The sequence below is a fragment of the Trichosurus vulpecula genome, chromosome 2 (genome assembly GCF_011100635.1).
Source record: "Trichosurus vulpecula isolate mTriVul1 chromosome 2, mTriVul1.pri, whole genome shotgun sequence".
In the NCBI taxonomy this organism is placed as follows: Eukaryota; Metazoa; Chordata; class Mammalia; order Diprotodontia; family Phalangeridae; genus Trichosurus; species Trichosurus vulpecula.
Window position 1 is genome coordinate 374,733,050 of NC_050574.1, and position 18,525 is coordinate 374,751,574.

At 36.3% G+C, this 18,525-nt stretch overlaps 1 protein-coding gene across 1 annotated transcript in view; it reads left to right on the forward strand.

Annotated features, from left to right (window-relative positions):
• The window catches only part of ADAMTS5 (ADAM metallopeptidase with thrombospondin type 1 motif 5), an 86,840-nt gene that overhangs the window by 57,284 nt on the left and 11,031 nt on the right, over positions 1-18,525 (forward strand). Inside the window, exon 4 of the mRNA XM_036745781.1 lies at positions 16,345-16,628. Within this exon, the coding sequence (XP_036601676.1) occupies positions 16,345-16,628 (284 nt within the window). The remainder of the gene's footprint in view (positions 1-16,344; positions 16,629-18,525) is intronic.

The window sequence follows — 18,525 nt, forward strand, 5'->3', positions numbered from 1 at the left end:
CTATCAAATTGTTTTCTGTTTTTCCCAGTGATTCTTGTCAAATAGGGAATCCTTCCCCAAAGTATCAGATTTCTCAACTGCTGGATTATTGTTTTCATTTTTATTCTAGTTCTTGCTTATATATTATTTTCCACTGATTTGCTTTTTTACATTTTAACCTGTAACAAATAATCTTAACTATTGCCACTTTATAATATAATGTAATATTATGGTAATGCTATGATACTTTCAATATTTCCCTTGAAATTCTGTATCTTTCTTCTGAATGAATTATATTATTAATTTATCTAGCTCTATAAAGCATCTCATTGGTCATTTGACTGCTAGAAATCTACAGATCCATTTAAATAGTATTGTTGCTTTGTTATATTGGCACAGTATCTTTCTTCCTTTATATTTGCAAAGAGTATTTTGTAGTTATCTTTCATTCATCTTAGAAAGTTAATTCCCAGATATTTTGGGGATATTGGGAATGCAGTTTCTCTTATTTTGTTTCCTTTTTCCTGCTGTTTACATATATTTAATTTTGTCATGTCTTATTTCTATTTCTTATCTTTTCTAATTTTTTTTTCTATAGCTTATATTCTAGAATTTCTAGAACGATGTTATATATTAATGGAGAAAAAGGATATCCTTTCTACAGAGGGAAAGCAAATAATGTTTCTCCATTGCAAATAATGTTAGCCCTTGGTTTGAGATGTTTGCTTTTGATCATATTAGACATTTACGTGGCATAACAGACATGAGTACTAGGCTTGGAGTCAGTAAGACTTCAGTTCAAATCCTCCTTCAAACATTTAATAACTACATGACTATGAGCAGGTCAATCAACCTTTCAGCCTCAGTTCCTTTCTCTGAAAAACAGGGATAATAATAACATCTACCTCATAGAGTTGTTACTAGAATCGAATGAGAAAAAATATTTGAAGTTCTTTGCAAATCTTAAGGCACTTATATAAATGCTATCGCCATCATCATCATCATTATATGAAGGAGTGGACCCTGTAAGATGATACTTTTCAAGGTTTTTTTTTAAATAAATGACTAGTTTCTAAGATATATGTTTGTTCTTTAAAATTCCCATTTAGATGTCACCCCAAGGTCACTCAAATCAGATTTGTTAAGCAGTCAATACAGTTAATGCTATATTTTCCTTCTTGTTTATTTTTATGTTAGATTTATGCAGACTTGAGAGAGGAACATTAATGTCTTCTAATCTTTTTTTTTTAATGTGTTGGGTTTTTTCTTATATTGATTATTCTGAAGGCTTTCCTAAATGTTTCCCCCTGTTTTACCAACCTTGTATCCTTGTTATGAATTCTGATTGGTGGTAGTGAATTATTTTCTGGATATATTGCTGCAATCCCCTTACAATGACTTTATTTACATATTTCAATTTTTTTGCATCAATATGTATTACTGAAATTGGTCTACAGTTTCCTTTCCTTTGCTTTTCCCTGGGTTGGAAATTAGAATATTTCTTTCATGAAAGAAGTTTGGGTGAGCACCTTCTGTCTCATTACTGAGGTAGCTCGATGGCTCAATGCATAAACTGCTGGGTCTGGTGTCAAGAAGACCTGAGTTCAAATGTGGCCTCAGACACTCATTAGCTGTGTGACCCTGGGCAAATTCCTTAACCTCTGTTTACCTAAATTCACCAGAGAAGAAAATGGCAAACCACTCCAGTATCTTTCCCAAGAAAACCCCATATGGTGCCATGACTGAATAATAACAATGTGTGAGACACAGTGCTAGGCAGTGGAAATACTAAAATAAAATTTTAAAATCCCTTACCCTCATATTCTATGGGAGAGTAATAATGTATCCACAGAAAATTAAATAATATATACAAAATAGATTCAAAGCAATTTGAAAGAAAAATTAGAAACTGCGAGCACCAAGATAAGCTTGCTGTTGGAGATGATACCTGATCTGCAACCTTGAGGAATGCTAGGGTTTCCATGAAGCAGAGATGAGGAGGCAGAGCATTCCAGGCAAGCCTGTGCAAAGGTATAGTGGTAGGACATGGAATGTTTTGTACTAGGAGTAGAAAGTAGGACAATCTGACCGGAAGGTATATATGTAAGGGGGATTAAAGCAGAATAAATTTGAACAGAAGAGCTGGTGCCAAATTGCAAAGGGCTTTAAAAGCCAAACCAAAGAGTTTCCATTTTATCCTAGATGGAAGAGAAAGCCATTGGAGTTTCCTGAATAGGAAAGTGACATGGCAGCTGCATGGAGGATAGACTGGAAAGGGAGAGAAAATGAATGTAAGGAGAATTGACCTGAAAAAAAAGTGGTTACTATGCTAGTAGAGAGAAGAAAACAATTGGTAAGGATGACTAAGCAAGATTTGGCAATTGATCTGATATGATGGGTGAAGGAGAGGGAATTGTTTGCAAAGAATTTTGCAAAGAAAATTCTTTGCAAACCTGGATGCTCAAAAGGAAGGTAAGTGCCACCAGCAGAGATAGAGAAGTTACGGTTTTTGACATGGGATTGTGGGTATAGATAATGAGTTCTGTTTTAGACATGTTGAATTTGAGATGCCTCTGAGGCATTTGGTTAGAAATATCCAATAGAGAGTTGCTAACACGATACTGGAGTGCAGATGAGATGTTTGGGTTGGACATAAAGATCTGTGGGCCAGGTGTATAAAGATTGTAGTTGAATCCATGGAGTTGATATTATCCAGAGAGAAAGTTTCAAGAGAGAAGAAGGTCCAGGACAGAGTCCTGGATGATCCAACAAAGGAAACTGAAAGTGGCCAGACAGGCAAGAGGACAGTTAGGAGAAAGCAGTGTCATGAAAAGCCAAGGAGAAGAAAGTGCCTAATAGGAATGGGTGGTCAACAGTATCAAATGCAGCAAAGACCAGATGAAGCGTGAGACACTCTTTAAATATTGATAGAATTTAACAGCAAATCCATTTGGCTCAGGATTTTTTCCCCACCCTTGCTTGATTGATTAATTTTTCTGACATAGCTCAAGACCTCTATTTATTGGTCGATTTTGACATTTTGTATTTTATAAATATGTGTCTACTTCATTTGAATTCTAATTGTTATTGGCATATATTTGCAGATCATTTTTTGTCAGTCAACAAGCATTTAAGTGCTTAAAATGTGCAAGTCATTGTGCCTGATAATTCTTCATGTTTTCTGTCTACTTGCTATGAATTTATCTTGTACATCTTTTATTTTGATAATTTGATATTCTCTCTTTTTCTTCATCACATTGACTAATGGTTTATTGATTTTGGTTTTCTTTGGAAATTTTAGTTTTATTTGTCAATTCTATCATTTTGATTTTAAAATTTCTGTCTTTAATTTTGAATATTTATTTTATATTTGTTTTAGGAATTTTAATTTCTCTGTTACTTAGTCTTTATGATTGAATATTAAGTTCATTGATCTTCTCTTTTCTCTTTTATTAATTTTTTCAGAGATACATTTTCATCCAACTGCTTTAGTTGCAACTTTGACTTGCTCTCACTGTTATTCTCTTAACATGGTTATTTATTGTTTCTATAATTTATAAATTGTTATGATTCCCTTAAACTATATTATTTGTTCATTAAAAAAATAAAGCTACCATTGAATTCTGAGATATAAGTGTATTCTTTAAAAATCCCATTTAGAAGTCACCACAAGTCATTCAAATCTAATTTGTTTAACAGTCTGCAATGCTATATTGTCCTTCTTGTTTAGCTTTATGTTGTATTTATGAAGCTTTAAGAGAGGAATAGTGATGTTGTGTGATAACCCATCTTTTTGCAACTTAGTTTTTTCTCTCTTTGTTACTTTCTTCTTAATCCACTTTTTATTTGTATCATTTTTACATTAACTTCATTTCCAAAATATATTCCTTTCTCTTCTCTTACCCATTGAACCATCCACTATAACAAAGAACAACAAAACAGAGAAAAAAAGCAGCACAGCAAAACCAATCAGCACTTCAACTATCTGACATTGAGTGGTAGGCAGTTACTAAATGTTTATTGATTGATTCATTAACATAGGGATTATCCCACACCCATAATTGTCCACCTTTGTGGCACAAAAAAGAAAATAAAGAAGTATGTGCAGTTTAGAATGTCTTCCCTAGGCCCATGCTTGGTCATTATAATTACACAGTCAATAAACATTTAGTAAGAACCTACTATGTGCCACACGCTTGCTTTGTGCTAGAGATTTGTTTGCCTTCAAGGACCTCACAACCTAATGAGGGAAGATAAAATGTAAAATGAAGCTAAAAAGAGAGGAGAGAAGAGAGTACTTGTGGGGAATGGGGTGGGGGGGAGGGACGGGGGGCAGCAGGGAGGGAGAGAACAGGCAGGGAATGATAAAGACCTGCAGCTGGGTGAGGAAGGATGAGGTGGCTCCTTCCTTAAGCTGAGGATCTGCAAGGCATTCTCTATTGTCCATCCTCAACTCTCTCCAGTCAGAGGGAAGGGTCCCAGGGCCAGAGGTTTGAGTTTCAGAGTTGATTCAATCTTGCAGGAAGATGAGTTGTTGGAGACAATGATAAAGTCAGGAGAACAGCCTAGTGGAAAATTTTTTCAGTTTCATTGTTGTTTTTATCTATTTACACTGTTGTAGTTATTTTGTATATTATTCATGTATTTTGTGTGTTGTTTCCTTGGTTCTTCTTATTTCACTCTACAAAGTCTGTATAAACCTTCTCTTGTGTCAGAGGTAATTCTCATGCCAGCACTCTCTTAGTTTAGGTTCGATGTTGGGACAAAAGGATGTTCTAACAAAGCAAGGATGTGCAACAAGAATTACAGTGACATTCAGCTTCTTTGGACCTGTCTCCCTCTCCCTCTCTGTGCCCCACCTCCCATCACCATGCAGAAACAAGTCTGGTCATCATGTTAGGCTACGGTGAAAGACATGATAACTCAGTCTTCAAAAATGGCTGGGATTTTTTATGCCTTCTGGTGACCAGGAAGTTGTGTCAGAAAATCAAAAACAATTAGTACCTGGGAACAGTTTTGTCTTCTTTTAAGGAGAGATAATCCCTAAGGATTATGGAAGGAAGAGGGACCTTGGCCTCCCATATTGTCGGTGTGGGAAAGGAAGTTGAATCAGGGAAATGATGGTAAATGTTAGCCATACCATACCACGTTCCTCTGAGTTCTTCCTATTCATTATTTCTTATGGCACAGTAAAATTCCATTACATTCATGCACTGTACTTTTTTCAGCTATTCCATCTTGTGAACCTTTTTTTGGTTGTTTTCTGTTCTTAGATAACATATAGAATGATGCTATGAATGTTTTGGTGAATATTTTATTTTTTTCTTTAAATCTTCAGCATTTATACCTGACATTAGGATCTCTAGGTCAAAGAGTATAGACATTCTCCTCTCTGTCTTTTTCCTTTCTTTTTTTAAACACAATACCAAATTGCTTTCCAGAAAAGCTAGATTTTTTTTAAAGTTAGATCCTAAGACATTTCATGTATATGTCATTAGTGGTTTGAGAGCTTCCAGGTTTGGGAGCACCTTGAGAAGCAAACTGTTGCACCTATATAAGAGATCAGCAAGTGAGAAGAGATGTGAGTCCAGAAGGATTATTAACACATACCATACCTTAACTCATGAGGGAAGCACTCATCCAAAAGGAATGATAATTTTGTTTCTTCTTTGCTTATGCTTATTTCCTCAATTTCTTTTTCTTGTCTTGCTGATTACTTTGCCACTAATCTTATTGGAAAGGGCTCTTCCCATGCTTCTTTGAATTAAACATGTTCATCATTTCTCAACTCATAATATCATTCCTTCACATTTGTGTACCGCAATTTGTCTAGCCACTCCCCAATCAATGGGCATCCACTTTATTTCTGTTTTTTTTTTCCTACCGTTAAAGTGCTAGTACAAATATTTGGAATATGTGGGGCTTTTTGTCATTGACTTCATTGGAGTCAATCTCTGGGTCAAAAGGCATGGACATTTTAGTCACTTTATTTAGATAATTCCAGATTGTTTTGCAGAATAGTTCTACCAATTCACAACTCTACCAATAATGAATAAGTGAGACTGTCTTACAAGTACCAAAAGGTTTTGTTAATTGCTGTTTTATAATGTAGCTTGAAGTCTGGAAGTACTCCACTTTCCTAATTTTTTTTTTCATTTTTCTGCTTGATATTCAAGATCTTTTCCTCCAAATAAATTTCATCATGATTTTGCACAGCTCTATAAAGTATCCATTAGGTATTCACAATAGTACAAACTTAAAGTAACTTCAGTATTGTTGCTATTTTATTATACTGACATGGTCCAGCTATGTAACACTGAATTTTCTTCCCACTATTTAAGTTGTTCTTTCATTCCTTAAGGAACATTTTGTGATTGAATCTATGCAAGTATTTACTCCTAAATATTTTTTGAATTAGGCTTCCTTTTCTATTTTTGCCTCCTGGATTTTGCTATTACTATGTAGAAATGCTATTGATTTCTCCGTATTTATTTTGTAGCCTACAACTTTATTGAAGCTATTAATTAAATCAACTAATTTTTTTGCTTATTGCCTAGGATTATCTAAGTAAAACACCATGTTAACAGAAAATGTTACCTCATTTTGTCTTCTTTGCCTGTGTTTGTGGTTCTAATTTCTTTCTCTTCTCTTATTGCTATTACTAGCATTTCAAGAACTTAATCAAACCATGATAGTGGGACAAGGGGGCATCATTACTTTATGTCTATATTTATTGAGAAGCGTCTAGTGTTTCCTGATGCATACAAAGCTAGCTTTTAGTTTTAGCTAGCTACTTCTTATCATATTAAAAAAGTGCCTATACTCGGTAGGATTTTTAGCATAAAGGAGTGTTGTATTTTGTCAATGGCCTTTTCTTCATCTATTAATGTAATCATGTCATTTTGAATAGTTTGATTTTTAGTATGCTTATGTCAATTATATCCCTAATATTGAATCATTCTTGCATTCCTGGTACAAATCCAACTTGATAATATCATTTCTTATACATTGCTATAATCTGTTTGACATGACCTTATTTAAAGTTTGATTCAACATTTATTAAAGATTTTGGTGTACATATTTTTTCTTTAGTCTGTCAGTAAGCATTTATTAAGTACTTGTTATGTGATAGGCATTGATAATACAAAAACAAGTAGAAAAAAAGATGAAGGTCTCTACCCTTAAAGAGTTTACATTCTAACGGGGGATGGCAACACATAAAAGGAAGTTGAAAAATAGGAGTGGGAGAGGAAAAAAAAATCCAGGAAAGTCTGGAATGGAGCCTAAAGGGGAACAGTCACATTAATGGCCTGGGCACTTTCCTTAAAAGGCAGGTTCTGGGAAGAACTGACTATTCAGAGGAAAGGGCCACAGGGGAGGAGTTTACTTCACTGTGAGAAGCCCAAGGTCAGAGTGAACTGCTGAGAAAGCCACAGGGGCAAAATGAACTTCCTGGGTATACTAAAGTACTTTCTCAATTTTTAGGAATATTTTAAAAGATATCATAGGGCTATTGACTGTTTAAATGTTTGATAGAATTCTTCTGCAAATCTCCGGACTCCAAATATTTTCCTTGGCAGTTCCTTTACAATTAATTCGAATTCCTGTTCTGAGACTGGATTATTTAAGGTCTTTATTTGCTGTTCTGTTAATTTGAGTAGTTTATGGTTTCATTTGTGATCGACTTCTACCTCCTGTCCTCCCAGTGATCATTCTCTGTCCCATTGGCCAAGGCATCTACCTCATCTCTGAGTCCCACCCTTTTGGGTACCAGCTGCATCTAGGACAGGTTATCATCCATGAAGGCACAACGCCCTCTCTAAAACCCATTTAAAAAATCTCCATCTGCCATCACATGCATTCACATCTTCCCCCATGGCAGTATTCTTGAATGGGACTCCCTCTCCCAAAAACTCTTCCTCTAATTCCACCAGTTTCAACTCCCCCTTGTACTACCTCTCCTATTCTCCTGTAGTCACCTTTCTTGTTGAGAGACTATAGAAGTTGACATGTTTTCACTGTTCACCCGCTCTTCTCTCACCTCCTACTTTCCCCTCGTTTATGTACCCTTTCTATTCTGTAAGTCCATCCCACCTGATATATCGATCCACCTGAAGTGGAGTGGTGGGATTTAGTCCTTGTTGCTTCCATTTTAGTCTGTACCTCTCCATTTCTTTAAATTCCACTTACAACTTTATTGCCTTGGGTACATTTTTATCTGATTTTTTAATCTACTTTTTAAAAATTTTACCCTGTAAATTATTCTTTCTTTTTCTTTCTCTTTAAAATAAAACACCCATAAATTCGGTGTAATTTATTCGATTGATGATTGTTTCCTTGGTAATTGTGTATCTGTATTTGATGTATTTGCAAGTTTACTGTTCTGTTCAAATATGTTGCTGGGTTGTTGTTTCCCCCAGAAACATCTCTGTTTTGCTTAATATCCATCTTATTTCTTTGCTGGATAGGCTCAGATTTACAATATATGTCATTTAAAAATTTAATTTGATTTATTTTATTATTTATTTATTTTTTATTTATGAAATAAAACACATTTCCCTAACATAGAATTAAAAACTGATTGCACATGAAACTGCAAATCTATTGTGTACAACTTGTTATTCCTTTTAAATATATAATAAAATTATCATGTAATTTTCTTTTTTCCTTTTTTTTCCCTCCCCATCCCTACCCTAGAAATGGCTGCCATTAGACATAGATATGTGTGTGTGTATATATACACATATGTATATATAAATATATATATATTTATATATATATATAAAATATATATATTTATATAAGTATATATATATATATACTTCTATTTATCAATTCTTTCTCTGGATGCATAAAGCATCTTCTTTTATAGGTCCTTTGTAGTTAATTTGCACATGATTGCACATGAAACTGCAAATCTATTGTGTACAACTTGTTATTCCTTTTAAATATATAATAAAATTATCATGTAATTTTCTTTTTTCCTTTTTTTCCCCTCCCCATCCCTACCCTAGAAATGGCTGCCATTAGACATAGATATGTGTGTGTGTATATATACACATATGTATATATAAATATATATATATTTATATATATATATAAAAAATATATATATTTATATAAGTATATATATATGTATATATATATATATATATACTTCTATTTATCAATTCTTTCTCTGGATGCATAAAGCATCTTCTTTTATAGGTCCTTTGTAGTTAATTTGGGTAATTATAGTAGTCAAAATGACTTAGCCACTCAAAGTTGTTCTTAAATCAATAATGCTGCTACTCTATACAATGTTCTCTTGTTTCTGCTTATTTTGGTTTTCATGTTGAATTCCTTTATTTTCAAAAATGCTATTTCACTCCTATATTTTTAGTGAGTTTAAAAGTCTTGTGTTTGAATTTTCTTTCCTTTCTATATTGAGATCTTTCTCCTAGGTATTTGTAGAATTTATTATTTCATTGGTATTATTAAATTTAATTACTATGTGTCTTGTAGTTGGATGTATAAGTTTTTATGGCAATTAATGGATTCTTTCAATTGGTGCTTTGTTTTCTATATGCAGAGTTCTGGAAGGTCTTTTATTATGCATTATAATGTTCAGGTTTTTTATTTGTCATTTTTTTCTGGAAGAACTATAATTCTTAAGTTTTCTCTGCATATCCTGTCTTTGGGGTCAGTGGATTTGTCTTGTGTAATAATCATTTGTTCCCTTAATATTATTGCCTTTTGTTTCTCTTTTGTGAGATTTTCCTCCACTTTACTATTTGTGTATTACAAGTATCTGTTATTAATAGTTACCCTTTTCCTTCAGTGAACTTTCCACAGTAGATTCATTTGTTTCCCTGATCTGCTAATAGAGTCTTTTCTTTCTTCTTTAACATTTGGTCATTCCTAAATTCTTCTCCTACAAATTTCATTTCTCTTTTAAACAATTGAATTTCTTTTTGTTGTTCCAAGCCCTATTAAAATAATTCAGCTTTTTGTGTTTCACAAAGTATTGGTTCATTTTTCTTTGATAATCTTGTAATATTAGTTGAGAGCTTTATAATCTTGAGAACTTAGTACTCATCTTTCCTCCTAGTTTTTTCGTCTTCTCTGTTAATTTAATTACCCATGTTGTAGATTTTTATTGAATATTCTTCCTTTTGAAGTTTTTGGTATCTGTATATTTTTCTTTCTATTTCGAGATATCTTACTTTTTGGTGGGTATACCTCCAGGCTTATAATGAAGAATTTCCTCAAAGTCCTTCTCTGTTGGGGGCTTTATGGCTCATTGACCAGTATCCTTGCCCTAAGTAGCCTGAGGGGAGGTGCATAAAGAACTGTCTCCAGCTATGTTTCAGTCTGCTTTCTTTCAGACATAATGTATCTCTTCATGCTGGCCACCTGCCCCAGTTTTTCCCTGGCAGTTTTTTCCTTCTCTGGATGGAAGTGAATCAGCATCTGCTATGTGTTGGAAAGCTAGGGAAATATAATAAGGATGATCTTGGAAGAATCTCTACAGCCTTGGGAATCTGTGTCCTAGGAGCCACCCCAGGCATAAGGCAACATGTTTATTCTCCCTACTCCTCACATAGTTGGAAAGAATCATAGTCTGCCTTTTGAGTGGGAACAAGTTGCCAGTGAAATATGCAAGCAAAATCTTTACAGCATGAAGAGGTATCATGGGGCCCCTAAGTTAGTTTGTGTGTCCCTTTTGAGAGTGTAGAGTCTGGTGGGGGACTGGTGTTGAATCAACTCATAAGGCTTCTAGATAACAGAGTTTCTCTCTTTCATGTCCTATGAATTAAGCTATAATTGCTCTGTACATGGTATATGATTCCCCTTTGAGGGTCCTTTTGAGAGTTAGTGGGGAATGGAGGAAAGTCCAAGCCTTCATTTTATTCTGCTTATCCATTTTTAATACTTTTCCTGGCATTTCTTAAGAATTTTTACCACGTCAAACACTTCGGCTGAGTACATAAAAATAACTGTACTCTCTTTATTCATTTTTTATATATTGCTACAATTATAGTTTGATAAATACATGGGCATGTAATTTGAAGAAACTTGAATAAAGTTAAAACATTTCAAATCAACTCAAGTCAAAAAGCATCTATTAACTACTTGTATCATGCACTATGTATGTATCATGCACTATGTTTAGTACTTGAGGAAAAATAAAAGCAAAAAAATAAATAAAACCCCAAAATATAATACAAAAAAATTCTCTGCTCTCAAAGAGCTCATAGTATAATGGGAGACAACATGCAAATAATGTTGTACAAACAAAATATATACTGGATAAATACAGATAATCAACAGAGGGAAGGCATTAGCATTGAGGGTTTTGTGAAAATGTAAAGATCTTCTTGTAAATGGTGGGAATTTGGTTAAGACCTGAAGGAAGCCAGAGAAGCTAGGTGGAGGAAATGAGGAGGGAGATGATTCCATGATGGGGAACAATCACTACAAATGTACAGAGTAAAGAGATTGGAGTTGTTTGAGGAATAACAAGGAGGCCAATGTAACTGCATGGCAGGGTATTTTGGAAGGGGATGGTGAGGAGAAATGTAAGGAATAAGAATATTGGAAAGGTAGGAAGGAGCTAGGTTATGGAGGGCTTCAAAGCCAAGCAGTGGATTTTATATTTGGCCCTGGAGGAAAAAAAGGAGCCATTGGGGTTGGCTGAATAGAGGAGTGACAGATCAATTTGACAGCTGAGTAGAGAATGGACTGGATTGGAGGAAGACTTGAGGTAGGGAAACAAAACATCAGGCTGTTTCAATAGTCCAGGAATGAGGTGATAAAAGCCTCCACCAGGATAGTGGCAGTGGAAGAGGAAAGAAGGGGGAGATGCTGTGAAGATAGAAACAATAGGACTTGGCAACTGATTAGATATAGGGGGGCGTCTCAGAGTGAGGAGTCAAAGATGATGCCTGGGTTGTTTGTGAGCCTGGGTGACTGGGAGGATGGTGGTAGTTGCAGACTAATAGGAAGGTTGGGAAAAAGGTATAAAGGGGAAAAAATCACAAGTTCCATTTTGGACATGTTGGATTTAATATGTCATATAAAGTTTGAAATATCCAGTTAGGTGCTAGAGATTTAAAATTGGTCAGAAGAGATGTTAGGGCTGAAAAAACAAATCTGAAAATCATCTGTTTAGAGATGATAGTAGAAAACATGGAAGCTGATTAGATCAGCAAGTAATATATGAGAAGAAAAAAGCCAGGACAGAATCTTAGTTGATACCCACAGTTAGTGGATGAAGATCCAGCAAAAGGAAGAGTCAGACAGGTAGGAAAAACTGGAGAGAGCAGTGTCACAAGAACTTAGAGGTATAAGAATATCAAGGAGAAGAGGGTGATACGCAGTGTCAAAAAGGTTGAGAATCTCTGAGATAAGGCCATTAGATCTGGCAATTGAAAGATAACTGGTAATTTTGGAGAGAGAAGTTTCAATTGAGTGATGAGGTCAAAAGCCAGACTTTGGCAAGTTAAGAAGGGAGTATGGGAGACATCAATTGCCTTCTGTGGGATTTTAGCCAAAAAAGTCTTTGATAGTATCAGAGGGTGCAGAGTTCAAGAAGGATGAAAATTAAGACAAGATCATTAGACTTGGCAATTAAAAAATCATTGGTGACTTTGGAGAAAGTTGTTTCAGTTGACTAACGAAATTGGAAGCCAGACTGTAGAGAGTTGGGAAGTGGTGAGAGGAAAGGGACTGAAGGCACCAATGGTAGATGGGTTCATCAACGAATTTATCTGGGAAATGGAGGAGAGCTATAGGATGATAGGTAGTAGAAATTAACAGATCAAACGAAGGTTTTTTGCTTGTTTGGTTTTTTTTTAAGGATGGGAGAGATATTGTAGCATATATAGATAACAGAGAATCAGCTAGTAGGGAGATATTGAAAGCAAATGAAATGGTAAATGTGTTAGAGTATGGGGTCCAAAAATGCCCAATCTTACAACAGAAGAAACTGAGGCAGATCTCTGAGTCAATAACCATTTTTATTAAAGAGACTTGGCCTCCTTTAATGAATAAAACCTCATATCTTCCTCATGATCTGAGATGCCCCCTGTCCCCAGGGCTTCATTTTTCTAGTGCTTGATACAAATACACACAAAAGAGGCAAAATAAAATACAGAATCTCATTGGTTGCTATTGTCCTGCCATGAGGTCCAGAAATGATGCATCATTATGGGTGGCCACAGGATGGGCAAGGCAAGGATCATCTCCACTGACTAAGTGGTCATAAGATGAGCCCCTCTTCATGTTGGCCGAGAGGTGGTCCAGAGGTACAAAAATAAGCTGGGGAACTTTCCATATCATGTCAAGACATCCCACACTGGGCATGGTCATGATAATTACGCAAAGAGGGTAGAGGCCCGGAGTCCTACTGTCTTCTCACCCACATTGGCCTTGCTTCTACAGGCCGAAGGGTGGGGGTCCCCTAGTCAGCATTCTTGTGGTTAGGCAAGTGAACTTTACACAAGTGTACTTCTAGCTTGTAGTTTAAAATGAACTTACAGAAAGAACTTACTTTATCTAATTATCCGTAAATATAATACATGTAAAATATGAGTTAATAGAGGTAATTCATATGCTAAAATTAGTTGACTAGACTGACTAACTGTATATTACTAGATAAGCATATCAATGTAATCACCACCCATATGGAATAACACCAAATTGATTAATACTGATGGGAGTAAAATAGGAAAAAATAGGGGTCTGATTAAAATCATTTATCTCAAAAGGAGTCAGTCTGATGGAGAAGATGGAATGGAATGGAGTGGGATTACTTGTGCAGGTAGAGGGGTTTGCCATACCTAGGAGAAACTCCATCTCTTCCTGGGAGAAAGGGATGAAGAAGGATACGGTGGTCAAAAGGAATCTGAGTCATGTGAGATGAGGAGGAGAGCAGAAAATGGAGCTCTTAGTGAATAACTTCATTTTTCAGTCAAATATGAGGTGAAGTTCTTACCTGAGAGGGTAGAGGATGTGAGCCACGGGAGATCTGAGGAGGGGTAAAAAGATTTGGAAAAGCTTCTCATGAATGGGATAGTGAATCAATGAAGAAAGGGTTAAAAAGATTGCTGAGGTGAGGACCTAGTTGATAATATGCAACAAAGTTGTAGTGGATCCAGCCAACATAGTTTTTGATTTTTAAAATTTTTTTCTTTCATTCGGCAGCATGTGAATAGAAGTTTAAGCAGAGAATAATCTGAGGTTGAGACTTGGCAGGGCAAGGTCAATAACAGAGTCAGAGTCAATATGAGGTTGGGAGGAAAATATAGCAGGCACAGTGGTGAAAGCCTGCCAAAGAACTGAGGGTGGATAGGTCGGAAGTTATAGTGATGACAAAGAACAGAGTTAGAGGGTGCAAGGCAGAAGAAGTCAAAGGGTAACAGGTTATGATCAGATAAAGGAATTTCAGAGTTCATAAACCTGGTAGTGAAACACTTGTTAGGTGATGGTATGACCATTTCTGTGAGTAGCTGAGGTGGGGTGGAGAAAAATGGAAAATGAGCAAATTGAGGAATTGAGAGGTTAGGATATTGGAGAGAATATCAATGCTGAAGTTCTCTAGTGCATACATGGAGAGGAGAAGACTGTGAGCCAGGCACTGGACTCGTTAAGGAAGAAAGCCGTTTCCTGGAAGCTGGTAGTAATAGCTATCAGAATCCTAGGTGGGTGATTGCATGACCCCAAAGAAGGAGAGATGATGGCGATAGGAGACCCTGGAAGTGGCACTAGGGAGCAAAGAGTATTCCAGCTCCCCTACCATGCGCAGTGACTTCTCAGGGGATGTGAGTGAAACTTCAACCAGTGCTGGAAAGGGTGGTGGGGGAAGCTATGTCACCAGGAAGGAACCAGGTCTCACTGAGTATAAGATGAAAGTAGAAATAAAGGAAAAAAAGGTTTAAGGTGAAAGTAAACTATGGAACTGGCATTCCAGAGAACACCGTACTTAAAGTAGGATGTTGGAGGAGCTGGATGGAGGGGGATGAGAATAAGGGAAGGATCAATGGGGGATGGACAACGAGGTTTGAGCAATAGCATGGGAAGGATTCAATGGGGTGGGAGTATGTTAATCGTTGAGGAATAAGTTCACATGTGTTATAGTATCTAGGGATTTGGCCTTCATAGCTGGAAGGTAGAGGTGGTGAAGGTATACTCCCTGGGGCAAAGCAACAGTGTAGAGGCTGCTGGAGAAGATGCAAGAAGTTCAATGGAATGGCTGTCCCAGGAAGCCTAGAATGTTCACCTCCTTCCCCAGCAACACATGGAACAATTCCTGAATTTTTCTGTATTTAAACATGAAAATTATGATTTTTAACCTATTTGGTTTGCCATAGGTGTGAACCTCACTAGTGTAGTGAGCTCCCTGTCAAAGGGCAAATCCAAGTAGGGACTGGATGACCAAGTGTCAGGGATCCTGTAGAAGGGATTCATTCATTGATTAGGGAGTTGGATTAGATAAACTCTCAGGGCCTTTCCAGTCTTAGAATTGTGTCATTTAAAAATTGATTATTAGTAATTTTCATTACTAATTTATTATTACTAAATATTAACCTTGTCAATTTTGTTAATAATTGTTTACTAACACATTACTAATTGATTAGCTATAATCTACCATATGAATAGTAATTTTATCTTTCTCCTGAATATTTAACATTTATTTCATCCTCAAGATATTTCAGGAATGTAAGAATAGTGATTATTATATGGGTGGGAAAACTAAAGCACCCCGTGGTTGAGAGTTAGCTAAGGTAACTCAGCAGTCACATATTCAAGATTATAATTGAGTCCTTGCTATTATTACAAAAATATGTAACAAGTACAAGTTCCTATAAAAGCTGAATCCAAAGGATATTGAAATAAGAGAAAGAGTAAGCAAGTCAGGCTTGTGAGTAGGCAGTACCCAGTACCCGTTCAGTTGGATGGCTCCAAACCAATGCCTACCTTTGCCCCCAAACTTTGACTCTTCTCTCATTCCTTTGAATCTTCAAGGCTTTTTGTATACATATCCTATTAAAATTCTTATACTCCTGAATATATAGATACAGAAGCTTAGAACTAGAGAGGGACTTCAGATATCTTCTCCAATTCCTTTATTTTACAAGTAAGGAAACAGAGAAACTAAGTGACTTTTTGACACAATTGAGGATACAAAAGCATGCTCAGAGAAGCCATGCCCCTTAGCCATTTTCTCTAGCCTGCTTCTCCTCCATGGTGCAAAATATAATAAGCGGTTCATAATAATACTTCAATTCAGCTGTCGCCTATGTATTTATTTTTGAGGTCATAATTTAACTTAGCTTAAAGCCTAGAAACAAAGTAATAACAAAACCTGGATTATCCCTTCAGGTAACTGTTTGCTGGACTTACCAAGAAAGCAGATCCTGGGCCCTGAAGAGCTCCCAGGACAGACATATGATGCTATCCATCAATGCAAGCTGGCATTTGGGCCTGAGTACACAGTATGTCCTGGCATGGATGTCTGTGTTCGCCTGTGGTGTGCAGTTGTTCGACAGGGCCAAATGGTGTGTCTGACCAAGAAGCTGCCAGCTGTGGAGGGGACGCCATGTGGGAAAGGAAGGATTTGCCTTCAGGGCAAGTGCGTCGACAAAACCAAGAAAAAATATTATTTGGTACATTATTTCTATATTGTACACCATCCAGAAATTCAAAAATGATGTTGATTTATTTGGCAGGTGTTAGGACTGCCATAACAAATCTTCAAAAATATTCAGTGAAGAAAGTGTTTTCAATTTGAAAATTTGTATTCTAGCTCATTTTAACCATAGTGGTCATTTATTTATATGCATAATTCCCAGCATAGTGTCTTGCACATAGTAGATGCTTAGCAAGTGCTTGTTGAATGAAATTAACTACTGGGGAAGTGGGTCAACACTTAGTATTTACATGAAAACCTGTGTTGTGTATACTTCAACATTCTGATATTATTAGCATTTCAAAGAATTTTAGAATTGGAAGAGAGTGTAAATATCCTAAAATCCAACTTCCTAATTTTTAAAATGAAGAAATTGATTGGGCTCTCGAGAAGTTAAATGGCTACCCTGGGTCACACAGTTAGAGGCAGACTAAAAGCCAGATCCAGAAGAGAACTAAATTTGCTCGAGCACATTATAACAGAGCTACAACTAAGAGACCACAATCACAGAATGGTAAAGCTAGAAGGAGGTCATCTAGTCCAGCCCCGCCCCCCCTCATTTTACAGATTAAGAAACTGAGGCCCAGAGGAGATAGGTGACATGCCCAGGGTCACACAGCTGATGTAGTCTGACAGGGCCAGGACTCAAATCTAGTGCTTTTCTTTCTAAAAATTTTACACCACTCTATAAATCATGGTAGCACCAGTGTGGGCGCTCTTGTTTATTTTTTTTCCAAGTAGTCATTTGTCCTTACCACAGAATCTAGGGCAGAGGTTCTTATTTAACCTGTGGCTCGCGAACCCCTTAGGGGTCCATAAATAGATTTCAAGGGCTGTGTGAACTTGGATGGGGAAAAAAATGTGTCTTTATTTTCACTAACCTCTAACTAAAAGCATTTCTTTCCATTATGAATGTAGGCCACAAAAGATACTTAGAAGGAGTCCATAAGCTTAACTAGACTTCCAGAAGCATCTGTGACAACAAAGCAGTTAAGACTCCTAGTGTAGAGTAACTCTACAACTCCTAATTTCAAGTCCACACTTGCTACCGTTCATTGCAGGGATGGAGCAAAATATTCTATTTCTCACTTCTAATCCTTCTCGGATCCTCAGTACAGCAGGATAGGAGCATCATGTTTTGTTTTTCTTTTTTTTTTTAATTTTATAAGGCAGTCACATAACCTCCATATATCCCCTTCCTAGCAGTATTTTGAAACACCCTGGGTTGTTTCTATAGTCATTACAAGTCTTCCACAAAATTCACTAACCAAAGGAATTTGGACCATTGCCAGACTTTGTTACAGGGCAAAAGAAAACCTAAATTGTTACATGGGGTCTCTTTCATTTCTGAGAGCCTTCACACTTTTGTCTGCATTTTTGACTCTCGTGAAAGTCCTGATCTTATGTTACATCTCATACATAAATTATGAGAGTGCTGAGCTAGAACAGCCTGTCAACATTTGACATCCAGCAGTCATTCAAAGAACAGCCTGGCTAAGTGTGGAGAGGCTCGTCCCTAGCAGATTGACTACCAGGGCAAATGCTAAAGATGCAGGGGCTTTGATCTGTTGCAGTGGTGGTGATATTCACACTGATGAAATTATTAATTTTTCAATGTATCACTATATGTAAGTAGACATTGTATCCTTTGTCTTCATTGTCCTACTCAGCTCTAATATTCTGTACTTACGAATTGATGTATGACTCACAAGGAAAAGCAGCATAATATAATGGAAAGGACACTGAGCTTAACACCAAGAGAGATATTGATCCAATCCCATCACTGACAGTGTGCTCTAGTTGTGTCACTGGGTAACTTAGCATCTTTGAGACAGTTGCCTCATCTGTGAAAAGGAGACGACAGTTATATAGAT